Here is a 24,432-nt window from a genome sequence, read left to right as displayed (position 1 = left end):
TTAATGTATATGATTTAACAGACGCTCTTATCCAGAGCACTTACCGAAGTGCTTTGCATTCATCTTGATCCAACTATTTCATGCTAAAATTCATTCAATTCAAAGCGAATTGAATTCTCAAGGATTTCCAAATGTCATTGGTGCTATAGACTGCACTCACATCTAGATAAAGGCTCCATCTGGACCCATGGAGGCAGACTATGTGAATCGAAAATCATTTCACAGCATCAATGTACAGGTACATGCAAGTTTTGCCTACCCAACAGAAATATTAAAGCATGTCAGTCCCTGGGTTTGAACAACTTTCACCCTTTGTCACTTTTGCCATTGTTTTAGATGGTTTGCACCAGCGAATATCTATTTTCCAACATTGAGGCAAAACTGGCACAGAGATTTGCCCAAGGTAAGAATACTCCAACCACACAAAATAGTGCAGATTTGGCATCAGTGTTTAACTCTACTGCTTACAATCATAGGTGCTTTTCCTGGCTTACTGCTTGGGGATATGGGTTAGCCCTGCCAACCTTTTCTCCTTACCCCATATGCAGACCCTACAACAGATGCAGATGTAGTGGTGCCTCGGCACCACTACGGGTGCTGCAGCCATGCCGCGTCATGGGTTACGTCATCACGCTGCTCGGGCATCCTACGTAGGGCTGGGCTTTAAATTCAGGGCGCTGACACTGCCAGATGCACGTTCTGGCTGCCCTACGCCGTTCTGTCCGGTCATCGGCATTAGTTTGCTGTTTGTTATCTGTGGGCAACTTCCGTTGAGGCTGTGTTGGGCTCGTTTAAATTACACTTTTCTGGAGGTAAGTAAATTGTTTTCTCTGGCATCGGAGTGTAAGTTAGTCATCGGTGGCTAATGTTAGCGGTGATATTGTGTCCAGGTGGATTCACTCGGCGGCTAGCTTTCTACAGTGGCTTCTCAACGTTATTGTGTTTGGCGCTTACGCGCTTGTAATCCACTACAGTGGGTTATCTAGCTGCGGTCTCCCTGTGGTTTGGCAGGTGATTACTCAGTCACGCACTCGCTAACGTTACATTCTTAGTGTCGTGGCTAACGTTTCCTCCTTCCATGTAGGCTCTATATCTCGTGACTGTTTCTTCCGAGATTAGTACTCGGGCCTGGCGTCTAGTACTACTAGACTGTGGGTAAGTAGTGTTTTAATATCGTCGCTACTATGAGCAGTAACCATTGAAGGGATGGCTAATCTGATTATATCTATTTGTTATAGGTTACCGGGTGTTTCCATCTTCCCTCTCTCTCTCTCGCTCTACCGGGCCTACAACAAGCTTCGCCGTGCTGGGCTTCGCTCCGGCTGCTGTTCTGCTAGTTTTACGCTGTTCTGTGATTGTGTTTGCTACTTCGTTATTGGGTTTTTAGGTTTTATAATAGTGCACGCGGCGCTGGCCCTGTCAATCAGTGGTATTGCCGCGAGCAGGGGCCGAGTGTCGTCCTTGCAGATGATGGAGCGGGGCGTTAATTAGGATTAGCGTGTGCGTGCGTGCGTGTGGGTGTGCGTGCGTGCGGGTGTGTGCGTGTGTAAGCGGGTAATAATTTTTTTTGTTAATTCTATTGGTTTGGTTTTTGGGTTTGTTTATTTCCCTGTTGTGTGCAGTGGTTAATTGCTTTGTGTTTGTTTGCTTTATGTTCTTTGGGACCTTGGGTTCCTCCTGGGGGGTGGTTGGGGCGTTGTGGTGCCCTTGTGGGGGGTGTGATGTGTGCAGTGCCCTCTGGGATGTAGTAGTGAGTCAAGTGTGCAATTTATTGGGTGTGTGATCACTGTGCTTTGGGGATTGTCGTGCTACTGGCCTGGGGCGCCCGGCCATTCCTTGGGGAGGGTGGTGGACAAGGCCCATGATTATTTCTTTTGTTCTTTTGGCAGGAGCAGGGACAAACCGTAGGGAAGCCACTGCCGGTGGTGGTGGGTGTTGCGCTCGCGAGTTCACCCTTTGGGTAGGGTAGGGTCACTGGGGTGCGAAGCCAGCGTATTCTTCCTGCGGTTCGGCTGATCCACTTTAGTGGCGACGGTCATCCTTTCGGTAAGCCCTCCCTGCCTGGTTGAGTTAGTTTTAGTCTATAGTCTTTGTGGTTATGTTCTGTTGGTCTACTATGACCATACCCGATGTGTGAGTGAGGAGGTGTGTGGTTGTGAATTGTGATTTTTAAATAGTTCATAAAATTGATTATTGAAAATAAACATTTCTATTCTGACCCTGTCTCTGTCTAATTGCAACAACCTGAATGGTGTGGAAACCCTGGTAATTGGGATCAATTTAAGGAAATTGGTGTTAACAAATTCACTTTCCCTCGGGGGCTTATACCTCCGGGGGTGGCGTAGTCAGAGTTACTTCTTGGTCCTGGCCATACCACTACACAGAGAGGAGGTTCAATCGTGCACATTCCAAGACAAGGACATGCCTTGAGATGGCATTTGGACAGTCAAAGAACAGATTTAACTGCTTGTGCCATCTCAGTCACCCCTGAGAGAGCCTGTGATATCGTAGCACCCTGTGCAGTTGTGGCAATGTGGCAATACTGCAGAAAGAAGCGATGCCAAGAGTGCAGTGGAAGCAACAGGAAGACAACATTATAATGTCAGACCACATGGATGGTAGAGCTGTGAGGGACATGTGTGCAAACACTTACTTTGGTTAAGGGAATATTTTGTTTGCATTGGTTCATTAACACAATATATTAAGCTTGCAAAAACAAGCATATTAAAGTTTTTGACAATTTTGCAAATACTCACATCTTTCTCCATTTTCTTTATTTCAAGCTGCAATTTCCGTATTTATTTTATTTTTATTTTGTATTGCAGATCTGCTTTTTTACATTCTATTTCTTGGATAAATAGACATATTACAATAGACAAAAGTACATTTTGTAGATCTCACTAATCTCGGATTCCTTCAAGACAGAAGTATAGTCAAGATTAAGAAGTATTTATACATGTTGAACTGCATAACTACTACTTACTTGTTCTCTTGTAGAGGTGTGAGCTCTGGACATGGAGGCCTGGGGATCTTCTCTCTGTTCTTCCATTTCCTTAAAACACAACACAAATCATGAGATCACACAGCACAATAACAGACAGATACATAGACACACATGCCTTACAGCTGGCCTTTCTGAACAGGCAGACACTGTCATCATCTTCCTGTACCATCCTGGATGGTCCAGCAATCTCCCCCTGAAAACAACAAATTAGACATGTAAATGTTATCAATACTCAGGGTTCAGTCATAAGAAATAGGCTGGTTTATAGGTATAAGTGCCAAATGGCAGTGTGGAGCACAAAAGGTATTAAGTTAGCTCTTCTAAAAAAAGGTTTGTAGATGTGAATGGTTTAAAATAAATAAAAAGTATAAAAGAATATTGGAAAATTAACAAAATTGAGTGTTTTAAATAAAAAGGTATTAGAGTTTTAATGATGAACAAAAATGTCATGTAGGGCTACGTCCTCCTCTTCTAGCTGTAACCCCGGTCCACTGTTCAATGTGCCAGTGTTTTCCTTGTCTGTTGATCCCGCCTTGTTATCTGTTGTCATGGTTTTCCTCTGTCTGTCTGTCAGAGGATGGTTAGACTTATGGAAATATGTGTTTTGTTTTATTATCAATAGTATGTGGACATTCAGTGGGGTCACATATTCTGATGGCGGCTATCAGAAAACGTGACCCCAGTTAAAGGGCTCACCTCTCCATCCCATTCATGATTTTTATTGTTGGCTGGAATGGTGAGAGGATGGTTAGACTTATGGAAATATGTGTTTGTTTTATTATCAATAGTATGTGGACATTCAGTGGGGTCACATATTCTTATGGTGGCTATCAGAATACGTGACTCCAGTTAAAGGGCTCACCTCTCCATCCCATTCATGATTTTTATTGTTGGCTGCAATGGTGAGAGCATGGTAAGACTTATGGAAATATGTGGTTGTTTTATTATTAATAGTATCTGGACATTCAGTGGGGTCACACATTCTGATGGCAGCTGTGTTGAATTATGACTCTTGTGAATAACTATGGTTTAAAGACCTGGCACAGTTTTATCATCTACCATGGAAACCCCACCGTGACTCCACAATAACAGAAAACCAAGAAAAATTAACTCTAACTTTTTATTACTCTATATTTAAACATTTTATCCAAAGGGGCAGAATTACCATTCGTAATTACAGAATCTTTCAGCGCTTGCTTACGATGAAGCTTGCTATTTTCGTGTAAAATGATCAAAACATTCTTGTTTAAGTACATTTAGGTAATTAAGAGAGGATAAAATGTAAATACAAAAATATCTGTCGTCTTTTGGCTCGCGGACACCAACAAAACGAAAAAAGAAAGCGCATCAGCGTAGTTACGTAGCGTTCGCAAAGCGCTCGTGCCTGTGAACAGAAACTGTGAAATAGCGCCCCCTGTGGTCACAAAACTTGACGGTCACAGAATCTGGTGTAACACCTGTTATGACGCGATTCAACGTACTCGTGAGTTAAAATGGATAATTTTTCATAAGCGATTTTGTACAAAATATATAATCTAATACTAAACATTAGATTATAAACAGTATTGGAGCTTTTGAGTGCTGGAGTACTCAGTATCGTGTCGGATGCTACCGGAGTTGGCGACGTAAGCTTAGCTTAGCCTGTCGGACTATATTGGACATAAATATCATATCATAACGTTCATAATTTGACATGGAATTTATTCATTGGATTTTTCTGGTCTTTCTGTAGTATGTGCAAAGTTGTTGTTTGAAATAGCTCCTCGGTTTCGTGTATGGAATTTGTTAGCATGTTAGCTTGGTTGGCTAAGGGTGTGTACCGGGTGTGGCATACTTGGACATTGGAATGTTGAACTTGACATACCTTGGAACCAAGGTTATAATCGTTAATGAAAATGAACGAAAAAATGAAAACTAATATTGAAAAAACATTTTCGTTAACTGAAATAAATAATAACGGTAATTAATAGAAAAAAACGATAGCTAACTATAACTATATTACATGTTTAGAAAACTAACTAAAACGTACTGAAATTATAGATAGGATACCCTTCGTTTTCGTGTTTGTCAGTTTATTTATAAGTCTTGTGAACTGATATGAGATCGATCTTTTTCAGTAGTAGTTTTACATTAGCTGGCAGAAGCGCACGACACCTCATGGTCCGTCACGTCTCTTGTTTAGAGCTCCTGCTCGCTATGCTAGCCTGCACAATTACGACAACAAAAGTTGGGAGAAAATGGCGAGTCCTGTATGGGATTTTTTAATATGACTACGAGAAAGACTACATGTCTTGTAGTGGAAACAGGTGATAAAATATATGGAGTAGTTCTCAAGAGGAAAAACCCCACGAATCTCAAAGTTCACACAAGAGGGCTAACTGTCAGTACCTTGACAAGCTAGACTCTTAAGTAGCTCTGCCGAAAGAGAAGCACCATCCCGGCTAAGTAGCACCGGGAAGGAGAACCGTAATGGACCGTCTTCACCAGTGATCAAATAGCTGCTGGTTAGTTAATGCAGAAAAACCGCAAGCGGGTGGATGCACTAGTTATTGTGTTGAGACTGGATGTCAACACGACTGTGTTACTCGATTGCCTTCACAAAGTTTGGCTTTTCACGCGAATCAAAATAGGGTTACGCTCCTATGTTCGTGTCCGTCAGTCTTAGTCTGGCAATTTTCAGCAGCAATATTACACATTTTGCACTTAAGGCTTCTATCTTGTGGACTGTTGAATTGAATGCATTTTTTAAAATGGTATCTTTTGATGAGTTTTTATTACACAATATTTACTTTGGACTTTTTGAATCCTGCACCTGACAAATAACCCAAAGTATAAAAAAAAACTAAAACTAATACTAGAACTAATGAAAACTAAACTAAAACTAAGCTTTAAAAAATTATTAAAACTAATAAAAACTAGCAAACATGCTCTAAAAACTAATTAAAACTAACTGAATTAGAAAAAAAAAGTCACAATGAAATAAAAACTAAACTATAATGAAAAATCCAAAACTATTATAACCTTGCTTGGAACAAAGTGGAATAACTTTGCAATGCTTGCATGGATTTGCCTATCTAAAAATACCTTTTCATCACTTCACAATGATAAGCTTAGAAATGCATGTTAAGACCAGTCTTGTTACCTGCAGAAGCAATGTGGCAGGTTCACTAAACCTGTTCACCCCATTGACCCTATTCACCTGTAAAAGTGTACACATACCTGAAATGCATGAATACATTTCAAATACACTATCTTGTTGTAAAATCTTTTGTCTTTGTCATGGAAATTCTCCTTTACAACATCCAGTGTCTTTCAGTAAGGACAGTTTCAAGCACTCAGAGAATTTCGTGAAAGCGACAGACACAAGCAGGTTGTCCCATCACCAACACTTTAGTCTTTTTCACATTTTGCATATGTTGAGGGCTGGGCCATTTACAGACAGAACAGAAATTCGTTAATATCAATATTCCTGTCTTTGTCTTTCTCCACCCTCTCGTCTGGTCCCTTGACCCGAGAGTGATCTAAGACTTCAAATCAAATCAAATCAAATATATTTGTATAGCGCTTTTCGCAACACATGTTGTCACAAAACGCTTTACAGGATTTACAAGGTTAACAATACTATGGGTCCAAATCCTTAATGAGCAAGCCAAAGGCGACAGTGGCAAGGAAAAACTCCCTGTGATGGTGGGGAATAAGAAGAAACCTTGGGAGGACCAAGACTCAAAAGGGAATCCATCCTCCATTGGGCGGCCCGTTAACACACAAATTACACAAAAACAACATACAGACGAATACACAAGTCACAAACTAATCACACAATCAGGCTAAATATAAGGTAACTAGAATGAAAGTTCTGGGTGTTGATATTGTCAATGTAAATGTCTAGTGATGAACGCCAGGTTTTCATTCCGTGTCGGAGTGATGATACTGGTATTGTAGGCTCCGACTGCAATAGACATACAGATTATACGGACGTACAATAAAATCATGATGGAGATGACTGAAGAGCAGAGGTGGGTAGGAACGCGTTACATTTACTCCGTTACATTTACTCAAGTAGCTTTTTGGACAAAAATGTACTTGTAGGAGTAGTTTTAATATGAAAGACTTCTACTTTTACTTGAGTAAATATGTGGTGAGAAAAACGCGACTTTTATTCCGTTACAATCGGATTTGCGCCGCGCTACCGTTACTTTCGTTTTGTAAATAATTAGTCTTTTCAGTGAGAAGACTGACCAACGTCTCGTCACCCGAATACGAGTGACCAATCAAATGAAGCCGGTCAATCACGTGATCACATACGCAAACTTTCTCCACCGTAGCAAGAAAGTGACAGAAAAACCTCCCGAGCATCCCTGACCTCATACAGCCAATGTTTATATTACAAACGTGTAAAAGGACAGCTATATAATGCGCTGCAGGGTTGCCAAGTTTTCAAGATCACTTTTAGTGAGATTTAAACCGGGGTGGGGGGGTGGGGGTTTGGGTGGTGAACGTAAATTGTTGACGGGGGGGGGGGGGTGTAAAATGGACACAAAGTATTATATCGCAATCGATCGATATCCAGTGGTTGGCGCCAGAGCGAACTAGTAACTCATTGAATCATAGATGCGGATCTGAGTGTAACACAGGCAATGAGGTGTACCAATTTAGCCCAGGACAATCACAGCAACCTGGCAAAACCACCTCACCCCGATATACACCCCCAATCACTTGGGCAACCCTTCCCCACTCGCAGGGGTCTCAACTGAATGAGCAGAGACGGCGACCAAGTAGAGGGCAACAATAACAATGTTTATTTTAAAATAAAAATAACAAACAATCTCCAGGCTACTGTGGTGGACACACAACTCCGGTGGAGGGCTTCACCCTAAAACATGGACCAATAGTTCACAGCAAGTTATTATGTGCAATAAAACCACCACACTCTAATAAAGTCAAATAACCCCACACAACCACTGCAAACTATCACACAACCCCCACACTGTACCGCATTCCACCAACAGCACCTTTGGAGAAAATAAACAAAGAACGAAAAAACAACATTACTATCCAAGTTATTAAATGTCACAGAATAAAAGCTACAATTATTTATTCTAGTTAAAAATATACTCTTCCGTCAGCTTCCAATCTCACTTAGGAAGTGAGATTACTCAAGGCTCATGATACAACGACACCAATTGACATCAGAATACAGGGCAGAAATGATGGCCAATACAATAAAATTGTACCATACAAAGGACAAACAAGCGGACACAAAAAAAACCAATATAACAAAACAGCGACTGGTGCTGATGTAACTTCAAACACTTGTTCACTGGGACCGGTCTGTTGTCAGCAGGTAGTGCTATAGTATTCCTCTGCTAGGAATTCGTGTCTAATGAAATAAAAATTATATCAGTATGAATAAATCTAATAATTACATTTACAGACACTACAAATTCCCAGCATACCAACCTAGAACGCGTCAGGCTTGTTACGACCGTCTTGTTTCCCCAATTCATAAAGTCTCTTGACACTGTATTAAAAATGTGCTCTTCTAAAACTCTCTGGAACAGCTTTCGATCTATAAAACATTAACCAACACCTCAGTTTAGTAATATACAACCTTAGCAATACCGCCAATCACGAAGGTGAACTTACTCAATAGAATCCAGACACAGCGCCGAGCTCAAACCACCGATATGCACCACACCAAACACCAAATCATTCTTCCGCAGGGCTGGCAGAATATAAAGGCACGACCAATCAGCGAATTACGTCGCTACTGCCGTACTGCGCATGACGAACGTCAACCCCCGACACTGTGGGTGTTGCCACTAAACGGTCTGGAGGGGAACTGAATGCCATTAGACGGGTCCTACCCGTCACATGAGGTATATAAACTAGATTTTTTTCGGCGTGAGAAATTGGATGTGTGGCGTGTAAGCGTGTGAAGACAGTCAAATGCGTGTGTCTCACGCTCAATGCGTGTGAGTTTGCAACCTTGGCGCTGCCAATCGTGTCTGCAAACGTGTGGACATTTTAGCCTACAAGAACTCAACATCAAATATGAGGAAACACGATGCGATAAGTTTGCTGTATGTATAATTTTGTGTAATGCTATATCTCTGAGGCATAACGTTTGTATGATGTAATTATTAAATGTAACGCAGTGCAATACTAAAAACCAGTTCTCACACTGATTGTACACACTAGCAATATAGGATTATTAAGTCTGCTACAAATTGATTCAGTTGGTGTCAAGTTGTAGCTACACGTATTGGCTGACAGTCTCATCAGTTAGTGCCTTTGTGGAACACATTAAAGTTACACAGGCCTAATAATTAGGAACAAACAAAAATACACATTATTTATAATAAATAATTTATATATATATAATATTTATTTATAATAAATTATTTTTATCATTAAAAGTCACTGTTTCCCGTAATTCAATTTCCCATGATGTAATTTACTGACACGAGACAGTACTCATGCATTTACTCACTACTTGAGTAGCTTTTAATCAAAGTACTTTTTTACTTTTACTCAAGTAAATTTTTGGGATGCATACTTTTACTTTTACTTGAGTAACATTTGGTTCAAGTAACAGTACTTTTACTTGAGTAAAATTGTTGAATACTCTACCCACCTCTGCTGAAGAGGCTATGCTGGTGGATGGGAAATTTAAATATAAAACTTCCAGATGGAAGTACAAACACAAATAGTGTTATTTGCACTTTATGTAGGAAGGAGTTCACTTATCACAGGAGCACTTCCACCCTTCGTTACCACCTCAATGCAAAACATGTTGGTGCTAACGCGCAGGTCAGTAATGATAACTTAGCTGCTAAATGTATTCCTAGTACAATAGGGTGACCAAATGTCCGTATTTCCCGGGACATGTCCGTATTTCACATCCTGTCCAGGGCATCCCGGGTTTTTTTAAAGTGAGGAAATGTCCTGGTTTTTAAATTACCTTCATTGAACCATTAAGACTGGATTAAACTTTCACTAGTGACCGTAGCGCGCGACTCCGCACGCGTTTATACATGACGCGTCATATTATTTGCAGTGTTGTTCGCTCTCTGTGGTCGAAGATAAAGGCTTACAAGAAGCGCTGCACATTGCGTCAACTGATGCAAGTTACGAACTACCGTCCAGAAAGACAATGTCGAAGAAAATCCAGCAGCTGTATGATGAGGAAAGGGAAGTAAAACAGGTTATTGTGAAGAGTGCCACAAATGTGGCTCTGACTGGGGATCACTGGACCTCCGTCAAGTCAAGTCCCAAGTCTGAAACTTGGAATTTCAAGTCCTTTCGAGTCTTTTTTTACAGGCACCAACGCTTTACAAATGCTACGCTGATGCGTTTCTTTACTCGTTTTGTTGGTGTCCGCCAGCCAAAAGATGACAGATCATTTACATTTTATCTTCTCTTAATTACATTAATGTACTCACGGACGTAATTTTGGGGGGGGACGGGGGGGGACACGTCCCCCCCACTTTTTCAAAAGCCGGTTTTGGTCCCCCCCAGTTTTTACGGTTAAAACCAAATATTTAAATAGCGACAAATCCATGTCCCCCACACTTTTGAAATCAAAATTACGTCCATGAATGTACTTAAACAAGAATGTTACATTTTACACGAAAATAGCAAGCTTCATCGTAAGCAAGATGCTGTCATTACGAATGGTTATTCTAAACATTTGGATAAAATGTTTAAATATAGACTAATAAAAGGTTAGGGTTATTTTTTCATTGTTTTCTGTTATTGTGGGGTCACGGTGTAGGCTACTATTGTTACCTGGAGATTCAGTGGGGTCACATATTCTGATGGCTGCCGTCAGATTTGGTGACCCCAGTTAAAAAGGCTCACCTGTACATCCCATTCATGATTTCCTTGTTTGCTGCAATGGTGAGGGGATGGTAAATCTTGTTTAAGTACATTTATGTAATTAAGAGACGATAAATGTAAATATAAACATCTGTCATATTTTGGCTCGTGGACACCAACAAAACGAGTAAAGAAAGTGCATCAGCATAGTTTACGTAGCATTCGTAAAGCGTTTGTGCCTCTGAACAGAAACTGTGAAATAGCGCCCCCTGTGGTCACAAAACTCGACGGTCACAGAATCTGGTGTAACGCCGGTCTGCGTCAGAAGGACAGAAATGAAATTAATGGGGCGCACTCTATAAATATTAATATGCATTTTAAAATTTAGATTTGGGGTAAAAAAAAATCAAGTCTTTGCAAGTAAACAGGTTAAAGTCCAATTCAAGTCCCAAGTTATTGGTGTAAAAGTCCAAGTCAAGTCTAAGTCTCTGAATATTTTTTCAAGTCAAGTCAAAAGTCTTAATATTAATGACTCGAGTCTGACTCGATTGACGGTCATGAAAACACAAACAGGCACGCTTACACACATAGACACAAACGGGAAGAGGGGGTTAGGTACACATACGGGTAGACTTACGAACACAGGCACACACACACACATGAGACAGGCGCCAGGCTGCGCGCCAGAAGGAGAGCGATGAGGGGAGAGAGATCGGGAGCCACTGGTGCTGCAGGCGCTGCGGTGGGCGGTGCTCCTCCTGCCCTTGCTGCAAACCCTCCACCGGGGGCAGCGCGGCTGGTGGACGCGCCAGGTGCAGCGCGGTTGGCCGATGCGCCAGGTGCAGCGCGGTTGGTCCCATCCCTCGGTGCCCCGTACGGGAAACCCTCCTCGCCCGGGGATCTCCCTCCGGACCTGGCAGTGGGAGTGGCTTCCTCCGCTTTCATCTCTTCGTCACTGCCACGGCTCCAGCTCATGGGCTGTCCCGAGCTGCCACCCCGGGAGCAGTCCATGTTGCTGGCTGGGGAGCGCTCGAGGGATGAACCCGCCTCTGGACTCCTCTTCCTCTTCACCATCCCGGCGGACAGTTCCGAGGGGGGAGGGCTCTCCTCCTCCGTGTAGGAGCCCTCGGACGGAGGGTAATCCCCGTTCTCCTCCTCCTCCCCACCATCTTCCTCGGGGCATGCGGAGCACTCCGACGGGCGGAGGGAGGTAGTCCTCTTCCTCCGACTCCTCCTCCTCCTCTTCACCGTAGTCAACGGTAGAGACGTCATCTAGCGACGGAGGATAGCCGTCTTCCAGAGATGGGGACTCGAGTTTGGGACTCGGACTCGAGTCGCACTTAAGTCGCATATACAGTGACTTCAGACTCGACTTTGACTTGCATTCAAAAGACTTGCGACTCGACTTGGACTCGTGATTTGAGACTCGTGAACAATCTTTTATTTGTAATGTTCTTTTGTGTTTCATTTGACAACCTTTTCTCCGCCTGTGTGTATGCTTTTTACTTCCCGCTGACGTAACATTTTCGACGGTTGCGACACGTCAAGTATTTCGCAAGTGACCGTTGCGCGCGACTCCGCACACCTCAAACCTGGCGCAAAACATCGCGATCATGGCGGCGCTGGTGAGGACGCTCGCTTCTGTTCCACCATTCATAATAAGTTTTGGGTACAAAACAAGTACAAGTAGCAAATAGAAGAGCAGCAAACTGCAGCGTGTGTGGCATAAAAATACAGGACGCTGGTTCCACCACATCTAATTTTATTCGCCACATGAAAACCCACCCGGAAAGGTTAGTCACTGCCTGAAAGGTTATTAGCAATATTGCAGTATTGGTATTGACTTCCCACCAGTGCACCAGTATAGAGGGTGTTCAGTCATGGAGGCCTCATAATGCGCCCTCACCGAGCCAGGCTAAGTGCAAGTACCCTGTCAATCCTGATCTTTTAAAAATGTAATGCGTTAGTTGCATAAACATTGGAATTGGAAACTGAAAACTGAAAGACACCTTGAAGTTCAAATAGATTGTGTTTGATCCAGTTCATTAGGAGACAAATAGTTGTTGCTGCAGGGCTTTTTATGTCAGAATCATTATTGATTGATATAATTGATTGATATATTGATGTGAACGTAAAATGGACACAAATTAAGTATTATATCGCAATCTATCGATCGCGGGTGGTTGGCGCCAAAGCGAACTAGTAACTAATTGAATCATAGATATGGATCAGATAAATAAACAAGATTTTTTTTTCGGATGTGAGATATCGGAATTGTGCCGTGAGAGCATGTGAAAACGGTCAAATGCGTGTGTCTCATGCTCAATGCGTGAGCGTTGGCAACCCTGAAAACATACTCTCTGCAACCATCTCCCGGCCAACATAACACAAAAAAAGTGATTATTAAGACAGAGAGCAGATAAATGTGACTTACAGTCAGTGGGAAACCTGCGTAATCACGTGCTGACCTTGGTCATATGCAGGTCATATGCACGCTTTGAGCGTGAGACTCACGCATATTTAGCGATTTCACACGCTCTCACGCCACACATGGAATTTCTCACGCTTGAATATTATTATTATTAATTTATTTTTTAAATAATCTAATCGCCGCACACCGCAGCATATTCAGCCAATCCATCGGTTGTATATTATAACAGGTTGAACCAATCAGAATATAGATTGCGCTGTTTCTTGGTAGACTTTAGCCAGCCCGCTCCCCAACCACACACACACACACACACACACACACACAGCCGCTACACTAACCATCGCGACAGATTCCAATCCCCCCCGCCTGAAAAAAAGCTCACGCCCACCAAACTTGAGAGACCTGGTCATATGAAATACATTTTAATGATTTTTAAAGCGTATAATAACTTCAATTTTTAAAACTATAGTTTTTTATTTCATATCAGAATATTTTGACGGCACCCCCGATGAAGACAGATGGCACCCCAGGGTGCCGCAGCACCCCGGTTGAGAAACGCTGCATTAGACAACGACGAGCACAGGACACTGCGCGAGCGCACATTAAATAGACAGACCACATTAGCCCCACGTGATTACAAGACGATTCACAGGTGAGACACATTATTCACACAACATAGCCATCACCACGGAGTTCCGCTGACGCAGACAAAGCACGTGGACAACGTATACACACGCCCAAAAGGGAGGGGCCGGGGTCCTCAACGTGACAACTTCTCACTTGTTATTCTGGAATGGCACTTTAATGTTTTTTTTCCTTTATTCCACGTATTGCATCATTTGTACATCATATATATATATATATATATATATATATATATATATATATATATATATATATATGTGGCGAGTGTAAATTGTTAGCGGATGGGAGGTGTAAATGGACACAAATTAAGTATTATATCGCGATCGATCGGCAAGTATAAACGCCTCCGCCGAGCAGAGCGTTGAGGAGCGATTTCGATTGGAGGATCGTGCTGTATTTTTTATTATAAATTTTTTTTGCTGATGCTGGTCCAGCGTGTCGCGTGCCAGTGATTATGCCTCGGCGTGCCAACGGTGGCCCGCGTGCCATAGGTTGCCGACCCCTGCTGTAGAGCCTTTGAATATTAAAACCATTGTAGAAATTACAGTTTTTCTCAGTCAATTCAGTTCATTTCTCAGATCAGAATTGAAATTCTCAAAATTGTTCATTCAGTCTCCACATCTCCTTGTCACTTATGCACATCATAATTGCATTTCTCCTTGTGTTTAACATTTTGCAAATGCTTTTGTACATATTGCAAATGGACATGGGCAGTTATCTGTTGTTTTTTACATTATGTGTTGCTTATGTCATGTTTATCAAAATGTGTTGTACGGATTGTCTGTTGAATTGTCTTACCCTCCCAAACATTTAGTCTTTAGGTCATCGCCTAGGTCATTATATGCAAAAGTGCTGAACATGTTGTCATAATCTCTAAGGCAACATTTTACATTTATTTATTTATTTATTTTTTGTTACATTTTGGTAATTTATCCTAATTTGATTAAATTGTTTGCAAGTGAACATTCAGTTACAGTAAGAAAGGGAATTGGTGAAGGCTTAGATCACCCAATGGTCTCAACCATAGGTCAGAGGTGCGTCTCATGAACCTTTACTGTAATTGGCAAACATTTATAGATGCTAAACACTGCAGTATCACAAATTCTCATAATGGAAAGACAAGGCCATGTATAGAGTGAACAGCCAATAGGAGAAGTAAGACTGTGGTGTAGAGGGGTAAGACTGTGTGGTGTAAGGCTGAGGGGACAAAACAGTGAAATACAGTAAGGGCAACAATTGTGGACCATGTTTTACATGTAAGTCATGGTCTCACTAAGGCTGAAGCTGGTTGCAGCTGAATATTGGAAGAACAACTGTGACTTCAATCGTTCAAACATTTCATAGAGAAAATGAGTGTAATTCAGAAATGTGCTCTCTGCTGTAATGCTGCACATTGACATACATTCTGACATGTTACTGTATTCAATTTCTTTTGCATTTTTGCATTCTTTTACCATATAGGATATCAAGACTAGCTCATAGTGGTAGCAGAGGTTCCATTTTCACACAGCAAGAGGAGGCTGTATGTGCTCAGGTTGTTTTGAATGTATAGAATAAGTTTCTAATTTTGCCGTTTTTCCAGTCAGTCAGTCTTTTATGAATTTCACTCAGATTTATTTTTGTCAACAAATTGCAGTGCGAACAATACCACCAAACAATATTGCTGTACAAATTTGATTCCAGTCCAATTTCTTGCTATCAGTCTCTGTGTAACTTTGTTCCATGTAAGTTTGTATGTGTGTAACATGTATTTGATATACCACAGTATGTGCAGCGTTCTTGAAATCAAAAGCTTAGCTAGTTTCCCTCAGAATATACAGTCTACACTGACTGTGACTTATAGTTGCACTGACAACATGACTAAGTATTTTGACTGCATTGTTCATAGGCGATGGCACACAAACTAGATACTCTGATGGCACTGACAAATTGACTCACCTAAAAATTTTGAGTGAAGTATCTGCTTTTGCAGGTATTTCATTGAGTTTTGCTGTTTGCACTGTTTTGAGAAATGCACTAGTTGTGATGCCAATGTAAACCATGATGTGAGAAATGAACCACATCGACTGAGAAACTGTAATGCCACATTACAGTTTTTTGCAGACAATAAGACTCAATTTCTGAAACTATGCCTCTTTTGTCGAAAGTTAACACACAGCAGCCAATGCTACACACACAACAGGCAAAAACATCTCACACTTTTGGAAAAAGCACACACTTCAACCAAAACTCTTGCCAAAACCATATTTTTGCATCTAAATGCTACACACAAATATCAGATGATTAGCCTTTCTTATATGTTACTACACACTGAAATTACAAATGGAAAACACTACTACCATGTGTTTGAGTGTTTAGTTTGTAGTCTGCTGTGAAGGTCTGTCAGAAGTCTCACATATACACGAATATTCTCAAATATTGAGGTTATTTCTGCATATTCAGTACATTTACACCTTAAAGTAAAAAAAGCTTAGCTAGTTTCCCTCAGAATATACAGTCTACACTGACTGTGACTTATAGTTGCACTGACAACATGACTAAGTATTTTGACTGCCTTGTTCATAGGCAATGGCACACAGACTAGATATTCTGATGGCACTGACTAATTGACTGACCTAAAAATTTGATTTTGGGGCAAAAACAAATAATTTTGAGTGAAGTATCTGCTTTTGCAGGTATTTCATTGAGTTTTGCTGTTTGCACTAACTGTTTTGAGAAATGCACTAGTTGTGATGTCAATGTAAACCATGATGTGAGAAATGAACCAAATCGACTGAGAAAAACTGTAAGTTCAGATGTGACCAGTAATGGAGCGCAAGTAAAAGAAGGACGCGATCACACAGTCTCATTGAAAATGTAGGAGTTAATGAATAAAGTGCACCAATGCAAAACCCGTAACATAATCCAAATAAAGTTTGAAGACCCGCTTTTAACACATCTGTGCAGTTAGAATACACACACACACACTAGTGATTACTAGGGGGCTGTGGATCACACGTGCCCAGAGCGGTGGGCAGTCCTAGCCCGGCGCCCGGGGAGCAGTTGGGGTTGGGTGCCTTGGTCAAGGGCACCTCAGTCATGGCCTCAGGTCTGGGAATCGAACCCACGACCCTCTGGTCACAAGACCAGTTCCCTACCACCAGTCCATGACTGCTCCATTCATCACCCTTTTAAATTCTGATAAGATTATAGGCACTTTGTAAATCTAATTTCATGTAAATTCTGTCCTCACGCAACTCTTCTAGTGCTGTGGGAACTAAAGGGAGTGGATTCTAAGGGGATTCTGTAAGTCCGTCCCATCTGCTGGATCCATGGGTGGTGCACATGCTCCCCAGCTGGAACGGGCATGGCGCCCTTTACTAACACGGCCCGTTTGGTATTCACAAAGTGCTTCTTTGTTTGGGATTTGCGCGCAGCTCTGCAAGATCCAGAATCTGCCTTTGTTCTATGTGTAGTAATAAATCATCATCACCTGTTTACACTGCGTCCCTTTATGTCAGTGTGTTGTCATGTGCAGACATGTCACAGTAACAATAGTGACTCATTTTATTCATATTGATCTTTTTAATGACCCAGAATACATTAACATGAATTAGCTAAAATCATTAACACACATGAACACATGCGAAACAAAAGAGACAAGGAAACCTGACAAATGGAGTGGAAAACAGAACAGAACCCAAAGAAGCAGGCTGGAGATCAATAAACATAATCTGTTATGACCTGAGTGCTTGCAAAAACCAAAAGACATCAAGATGGGATTTAAATGAGGAGAGTGACTGGGGATCATGGTTAAGAGATTCAGTATCAGAGCAAAATATGCTGTAATGGTGAAAGAAGGAGGTTTTCATACTATGCTAATTAACAGTTCTCATGAATAATACTTCTAGCAACTGAGCTGTTTACAGACTGTCTGACAGAAAACAAACTTTGACAGAAATGATAAATTTAAGATAAGGATTTCTTGAGGCTTACTATTTTCTCTGTAAAAGTAGGTAAGAAAAATTACTATTAAGAAATTGCAGTAATTGAACATTGGAGAGCAAAAGCTCAAATGTGTTCCATAGTTCACATGAGGTCGCTGTTCATCTCAGTGAGGTTTGTAATAACTTGTGACAGACGAATCAGTTTTACATCATTGATTTTGTATCTTAAGTCCTGCCACAGGTACTCAGCTGACAGGACCTTGGTGGGCTTGTTGTACAGGAAGTACTTGTTCAGGTGGGACTCCTCCTGCCACGCCGCTTCAATAGAATTGGCCTTGTCCACGTCCAGCTGTATCCGGCAGGTTTTAACCAGTTTGTGCACCTCCTTCACTAGACCACCAATCACTGCACCACCATAGTAATAATCTCCCATCCCCTGAGGAATGTAGGCCTGGGACTCAGGACGCCTCTCATATGGGAATTCATCACGTGCTGTACTGTAATAACCAGGGTGTATCACGGCAACTATATCACCCAGAGTCTCCGCCCCCCAGTGGTCATAGAACTTGGTGTCCACGTCGAGGCTGAAGATGTAGTCGACCTCATTGGCCAGTTGGTTCTCAGTGAGTTTCTCGAGCTTCTCCATCCTGCCTAGTGAGATCTCCTGCCAGAGGTTTGAACTTGGTATTTTCAGTGTAGTCAGACTACGGTTGGCACCCAGTGTTACCATAGGAACTGCCTCTGGCTGGTCTGTAAAGATGTAATAATGCACACGGTAACCCTGCAGGTAGTGTTTCTCTGCTGACTCCAGAAAGTCCTTCAGCAACTGGACATATCTGAGGGTTTGGGGGAGGAGTTGGCATTATGTTTTGTGCTTGTTCATTAAATTATATTAGCATTAGTTTCTATTATCTTTTTTGTTATATTAGCATTAGTGTCTATTTTTATTTTTCATGTTTGTCTGAGATATTTTTTTCCCAAAATATTTCAGTGTAATATTAAATTTATTTACACTCCCACTTAAATATTAGACTTAGTTATTGTTACTCCCATCATATTGTTAAACACCACCCTATGGTTGATACTTACTTCCCCAGTGCAAACACAGTGGTTGCTATAGTGATGTTCTGGGTTTTGTAGATGGCGTCAATCAGAGTCGTGTTGAATGTGTCCTCCCACACCACTGGAGCAAGCCATGGGGTCACCGTGATGACATCTTTCCTGCTGTTACACACACACACACACACACACACACACACACACACACACACACACACACACCATGAGGTCACCATGATGACATCTGTCCACACACACACACACACACACACACACACATATAATCATATGTAAACACACACACACACACATATAATCATATGTAAACACACACACACACACACATATAATCATATGTAAACACACACACACACACACACACACACACACACATATAATCATATGTAAACACACACACACACACACATATAATCATATGTAAACACACACACACACACATATAATCATATGTAAACACACACACACACACACACACATATAATCATATGTAAACACACACACACATATAATCATATGTAAACACACACACACACACACACACACACATATAATCATATGTAAACACACACACACACACACACACACACACATATAATCATATGTAAACACACACACACATATAATCATATGTAAACACACACACACACACACATATAATCATATGTAAACACACACACACATATAATCATATGTAAACACACACACACACATATAATCATATGTAAACACACACACATACACACACACATATAATCATATGTAAACACACATACACACACACACACACACACACATATAATCATATGTAAACACACACACACACACACACATATAATCATATGTAAACACACACACACACACATATAATCATATGTAAACACACACACACATATAATCATATGTAAACACACACACACACATATAATCATATGTAAACACACACACACACACACACATATATAATCATATGTAAACACACACACACACACACATATAATCATATGTAAACACACACACACACACATATAATCATATGTAAACACACACACACACACACACATATAATCATATATAAACACACACACACACACATATAATCATATGTAAACACACACACATATACTCATATGTAAACACACACACACACACACATATAATCATATGTAAACACACACACACACACATATAATCATATGTAAACACACACACACACACACACATATAATCATATGTAAACACACACACACACACATATATAATCATATGTAAACACACACACATATAATCATATGTAAACACACACACACACACATATAATCATATGTAAACACACACACACACACACACATATAATCATATGTAAACACACACACACACACATATAATCATATGTAAACACACACACACACACACATATAATCATATGTAAACACACACACACACATATATAATCATATGTAAACACACACACACTGTCACGTGGGGCAACGCCCCCTCTCGTAGCTGCCACTCTGGGTTCCCTTAAGTCCGTGTTCCCTGCCTGTTCGTCCCGCCCAGCTCGTTTGTCTTCGTGATTCCTCGTTTGTTACCACGCCCCTGTATTATCGTTCACACCTGTTCCTCGTTTCTGTCCCATGTATAAAAACCCCTGAGTCTCCCTTGTCCTTTGTCTGGTGTTTTGATATTTTGGATGTTGGACTGTTTGCTGTTTGATTGTATACCTGGCCGTCGTGTGTTTTTGTTTTGTGATTCATAGTCTGTTCTCGTGTTCCCCTGTCATCGTTATGCCCGTGTTCGCCTGTTATTCGGACTGCCCTCCCGTTATTGACCCTGCCTGGCTCAGCGACGACGATTCTGGTATTCCCTTCAATAAATCTCGCTCTTCTCAGCAATTGTGTCCGTCTTCTCGCTCCGGGGCGCGAGCCCCGTTACACACACACACACATATAATCATATGTAAACACACACACACACACACATATAATCATATGTAAACACACACACACACATAATCATATGTAAACACACACACACATATAATCATATGTAAACACACACACACACACACACATATAATCATATGTAAACACACACACACACATAATCATATGTAAACACACACACACATATAATCATATGTAAACACACACACACACACACATATAATCATATGTAAACACACACACACACACACATATAATCATATGTAAACACACACACACACACACACATAATCATATGTAAACACACACACACACATATAATCATATGTAAACACACACATACACACATATAATCATATGTAAACACACACACACATATAATCATATGTAAACACACACACACACACACACACATATAATCATATGTAAACACACACACTCTTCCATAAGTACTTACCCAGCACACTTGGTTGCTTGTACAAAAGTCTAGTAAAAACATTAAAGTCAATAAACCTCAATAAAACCAGGAGAATGTAGTAATTCTATTTACACGACAATCCAAATACTATAAATTAGTAGTAGTAATACAAACAAGTAGTAATTAGTTAGCAATGAATGTGTAGTGTGTGTGTGTGTGTGTGTTTGTGTGTGTGTGTGTGTACCCCTGAGGAGAGAGCAAGTCCTTGGTTTTGTACTGTACTTTTTCCCTGAGGGAAAAAAACATCAATACATTTGATTCTTTGACCAACAATCAAGTTTTTAATATTTTCTAATGTTATTTTTACTGGTGTAGATCACTATAGTAATGGTAACTGATGTGGTTTTGGTGATGCTGTTAAACTAGCTGCTAAACACACAAACACAAAGGGATATACGTGATTACACAGAAACTGAAACAAAACAAAGAGCACATAGTGCTTGAAGCCACTGGTGTTGAAACCCCAGATGGACCAACCATGACAGGACTGCTGTGTGAATGCAACAGGACTCACTTCACACTTGAGTAGCATATGAGATCCTTTAACTGTACATCCTCTCTGGAAACACAAAACACACATGAATTAGCTAGAACAGTGTACGTGTGTGTGTGTGTGTGTGTGTGTGTGTGTGTGTGTGTGTGTGTGTGTGTGTGTGTGTGTGTGTGTGTGTGTGTGTGTGTGTGTGTGTGTGTGTGTGTGTTTTAACAATTTGCCCAAACCAGGAGTAAGTGTTGCCCAGGTAAATAGTCCTGAAGGTATAAAGGATATAGTTAGTAATCTGAACTCATTATGGGCCTTGTAAATAAATATCACAGTGAAATCAAATTGAGAACTTTTTTTTGGCAGCAGGAACATTGGGGGAGAATGGTAGTGTTATATCTAGATTATTTAAAGGGTTTCCTCCAGAAAGCACAATTTATATCTCTCCCATACTGTAAGTCCAGAGATACACTCCTCTAGTATAAAATGCAGTTCTGTTGCAGATTTTTTTTAAACCACACAAACCGATGACATGCAGTAGGAATTAGGGCAATGATCAGCAGACTGGGGCACCACTCTATCCACCAGGCTGTCCTCAAATCTACCTGCCCTGCCCCTCTGTACTGCCCCTCTGTTCTACCCCTTTACTCTGATTTGCCCTTTCTTTCAGTTCCCACTGAAAGCCCCCGCTGTTCCAGAGTGTGGTAGGTCAGCTGTTTCAGAGTGTGGTAGGTCAGCTGCATAACCACTCAATAACCTCAGTATTATGATCTGCATGGAATGGTGAAGCCAGCTCAGCACAATCGTGTTTATACTATCTGAGTGAAGAAAAACCTTAGCAGAGTCACCATACAACCCATGAATGAGTATGTAGGCTATACAACAGACACTGCAGCATATTAGAGAAGCTCAACAGTACAGCACTGGAAAATAACCCGACAGTATGTTCATACTGAACAGCCAGGTTTTATTTCCACAGGGGATATCCAGCATTTTAATCTGAGGGTTAGTGGTCAGTAGCCAGAAAGAGCCAGATGGAGGAGTTTTATCCACTGTGGCGACCCCTAAAGGGGAATTGCCGAAAGAAGAAGAAGAAGACGACTTTTTGTCTGTGACCTTTCAGAGGTGATAGTACTCAGGTCAAGTTCTCAAAATTGTTTTTTCCCCAGTGTAAATCACTTTGAATTGCTGGTGTGTTTCTCTGGAAAACTTTGTGTATTCAAACACACACACACTGTTGTGAAGTTCAAAGAGAAACAGGACAGAGGTCCTTCATCATATGTATGTATAAAACACATATATTATCATGTAGTGTGTGACGGTCACTTTAAGTGCCTTAGAGACGCACATGCGCACTAAACGTGGTGTAAAACTGATAGAGATGTGTTAGATATGCGCACATGGTGGATGCTCTAGGTTGTAGCCTGTATGTTCTGCCTTCTGTTTCTATTCGGATTGTGATGAGTTGTGTGGATGCCCCAGCCCAATAAAAGGTCTCCATTGTACCACACCTGCTGACTCCTGCGTGTTACCTTTGGACGACCCATCCACCCAGCAGCATCTACCTTCCCGCGAGTGTTCACCCACCAACTTCCATTACAAGTGTGCAAATCATGTATTTCAAGAGTGCCAATTAAAAGATAACAAGATGTGCAGTGTGAACAGTAGAGTGATCTGGTGGCTTTTAAAGTCATGCAGTGTACTCGTGATTTGAGAGCCAACATGCTTCACTTGATCCACATTCTTGTCTCTAGCATTTTCCAAAGGATGGTTACACCCATTCCGATGGAGCTTTATATGCTAGTAACATGACAGTTGATGTCAATACATAGGTCGAGAGCTACTTTTTGTATTGTTTAAAATAGGTATTTATAGCAGCTCTTTTTATGATCTGCCCTCTGATCCAGTAACATATGGAACTGGAATATCAGGTCTGCTCAGAACTTTAGTGGATGAAGACTTAACTACTTTATTATTATTATTTATTGAAAAGCACTATATTGTTGTTCCTCCTACTTATTCTTCTTCTTATTATTATTATAGAGCTTGAAAAGCACTATATTGTTATTCCTCTTACTTATTATTGTTGAGGTTATTGAAATCATCTAGACGTAGATCATAGCCTTCAGGGTTCATAGACAGGATAAAAAATTTGTACAGCCCTCAGAGTTCCGTAGCCGGGCCCGGGAGAACAGATTCACAACACACTGGTGTCAGGAAAGAGTTCCACAATGTAATGGTAATACAGTGAAACACAGAACAAAGAAGATGTGTCTTAACTCAATTGGGTAAGAATAATAAAACATATGTATGATTGGTGTTCTCCTTATCAGGAGAGGAGGCACAGTATACTGGATCTAGGGGTAGTGGAAAAGTACAGGAGGAGACAGGAGAGAGAGAGAGAGAGAGAGAGAGACAGGGGCAGACACACAAATAAGGGAGTGTACTAAATGTCAGAGTGTATTGTCTTCTTATTATCATAGGGCTTGAAATGTTTTAAAAGCCTCAGTATAAATACTTCACTGACAGCCTGGTGGGAATTTCTACAATTAACTCGGTCCCCACTCATCCCATGCAAACTAACACCCATTTGAAACAATCCAGACATTTGTCAGAATAAGAA

At 41.0% G+C, this 24,432-nt stretch overlaps 1 protein-coding gene and 1 long non-coding RNA gene across 3 annotated transcripts; both read right to left on the bottom strand.

Moving 5' to 3' along the window:
• Nucleotides 1-7,780: 7,780 nt before the first annotated feature.
• Nucleotides 7,781-8,852, bottom strand: LOC143488782 (uncharacterized). Of its 2 annotated transcripts, XR_013124529.1 has the most exons (3): nt 8,651-8,852; nt 8,465-8,573; nt 7,781-8,384 (listed from the first exon to the last, which is right to left on the bottom strand). It is a non-coding gene; the product is annotated as an uncharacterized LOC143488782 (long non-coding RNA). The 2 variants fall into 2 exon arrangements; XR_013124528.1 differs by having other exon boundaries at nt 8,465-8,852.
• Nucleotides 8,853-17,923: 9,071 nt separating this feature from the next.
• LOC143488710 (globoside alpha-1,3-N-acetylgalactosaminyltransferase 1-like) lies at nt 17,924-19,059 on the bottom strand (the record flags this gene model as incomplete). Its single annotated transcript, XM_076987560.1, has 2 exons — nt 17,924-18,663; nt 18,917-19,059. Coding segments are annotated over 2 exons (837 nt in total), but the record flags the coding sequence as incomplete, so codon positions are not given.
• Nucleotides 19,060-24,432: the final 5,373 nt, after the last annotated feature.

Source organism: Brachyhypopomus gauderio, unplaced genomic scaffold (genome assembly GCF_052324685.1).
Source record: "Brachyhypopomus gauderio isolate BG-103 unplaced genomic scaffold, BGAUD_0.2 sc54, whole genome shotgun sequence".
Lineage (NCBI taxonomy): Eukaryota > Metazoa > Chordata > Actinopteri > Gymnotiformes > Hypopomidae > Brachyhypopomus > Brachyhypopomus gauderio.
The sequence above is the reverse complement of the archived record's forward strand: the minus strand, read 5'-3'. Positions and strand labels throughout refer to the sequence as shown.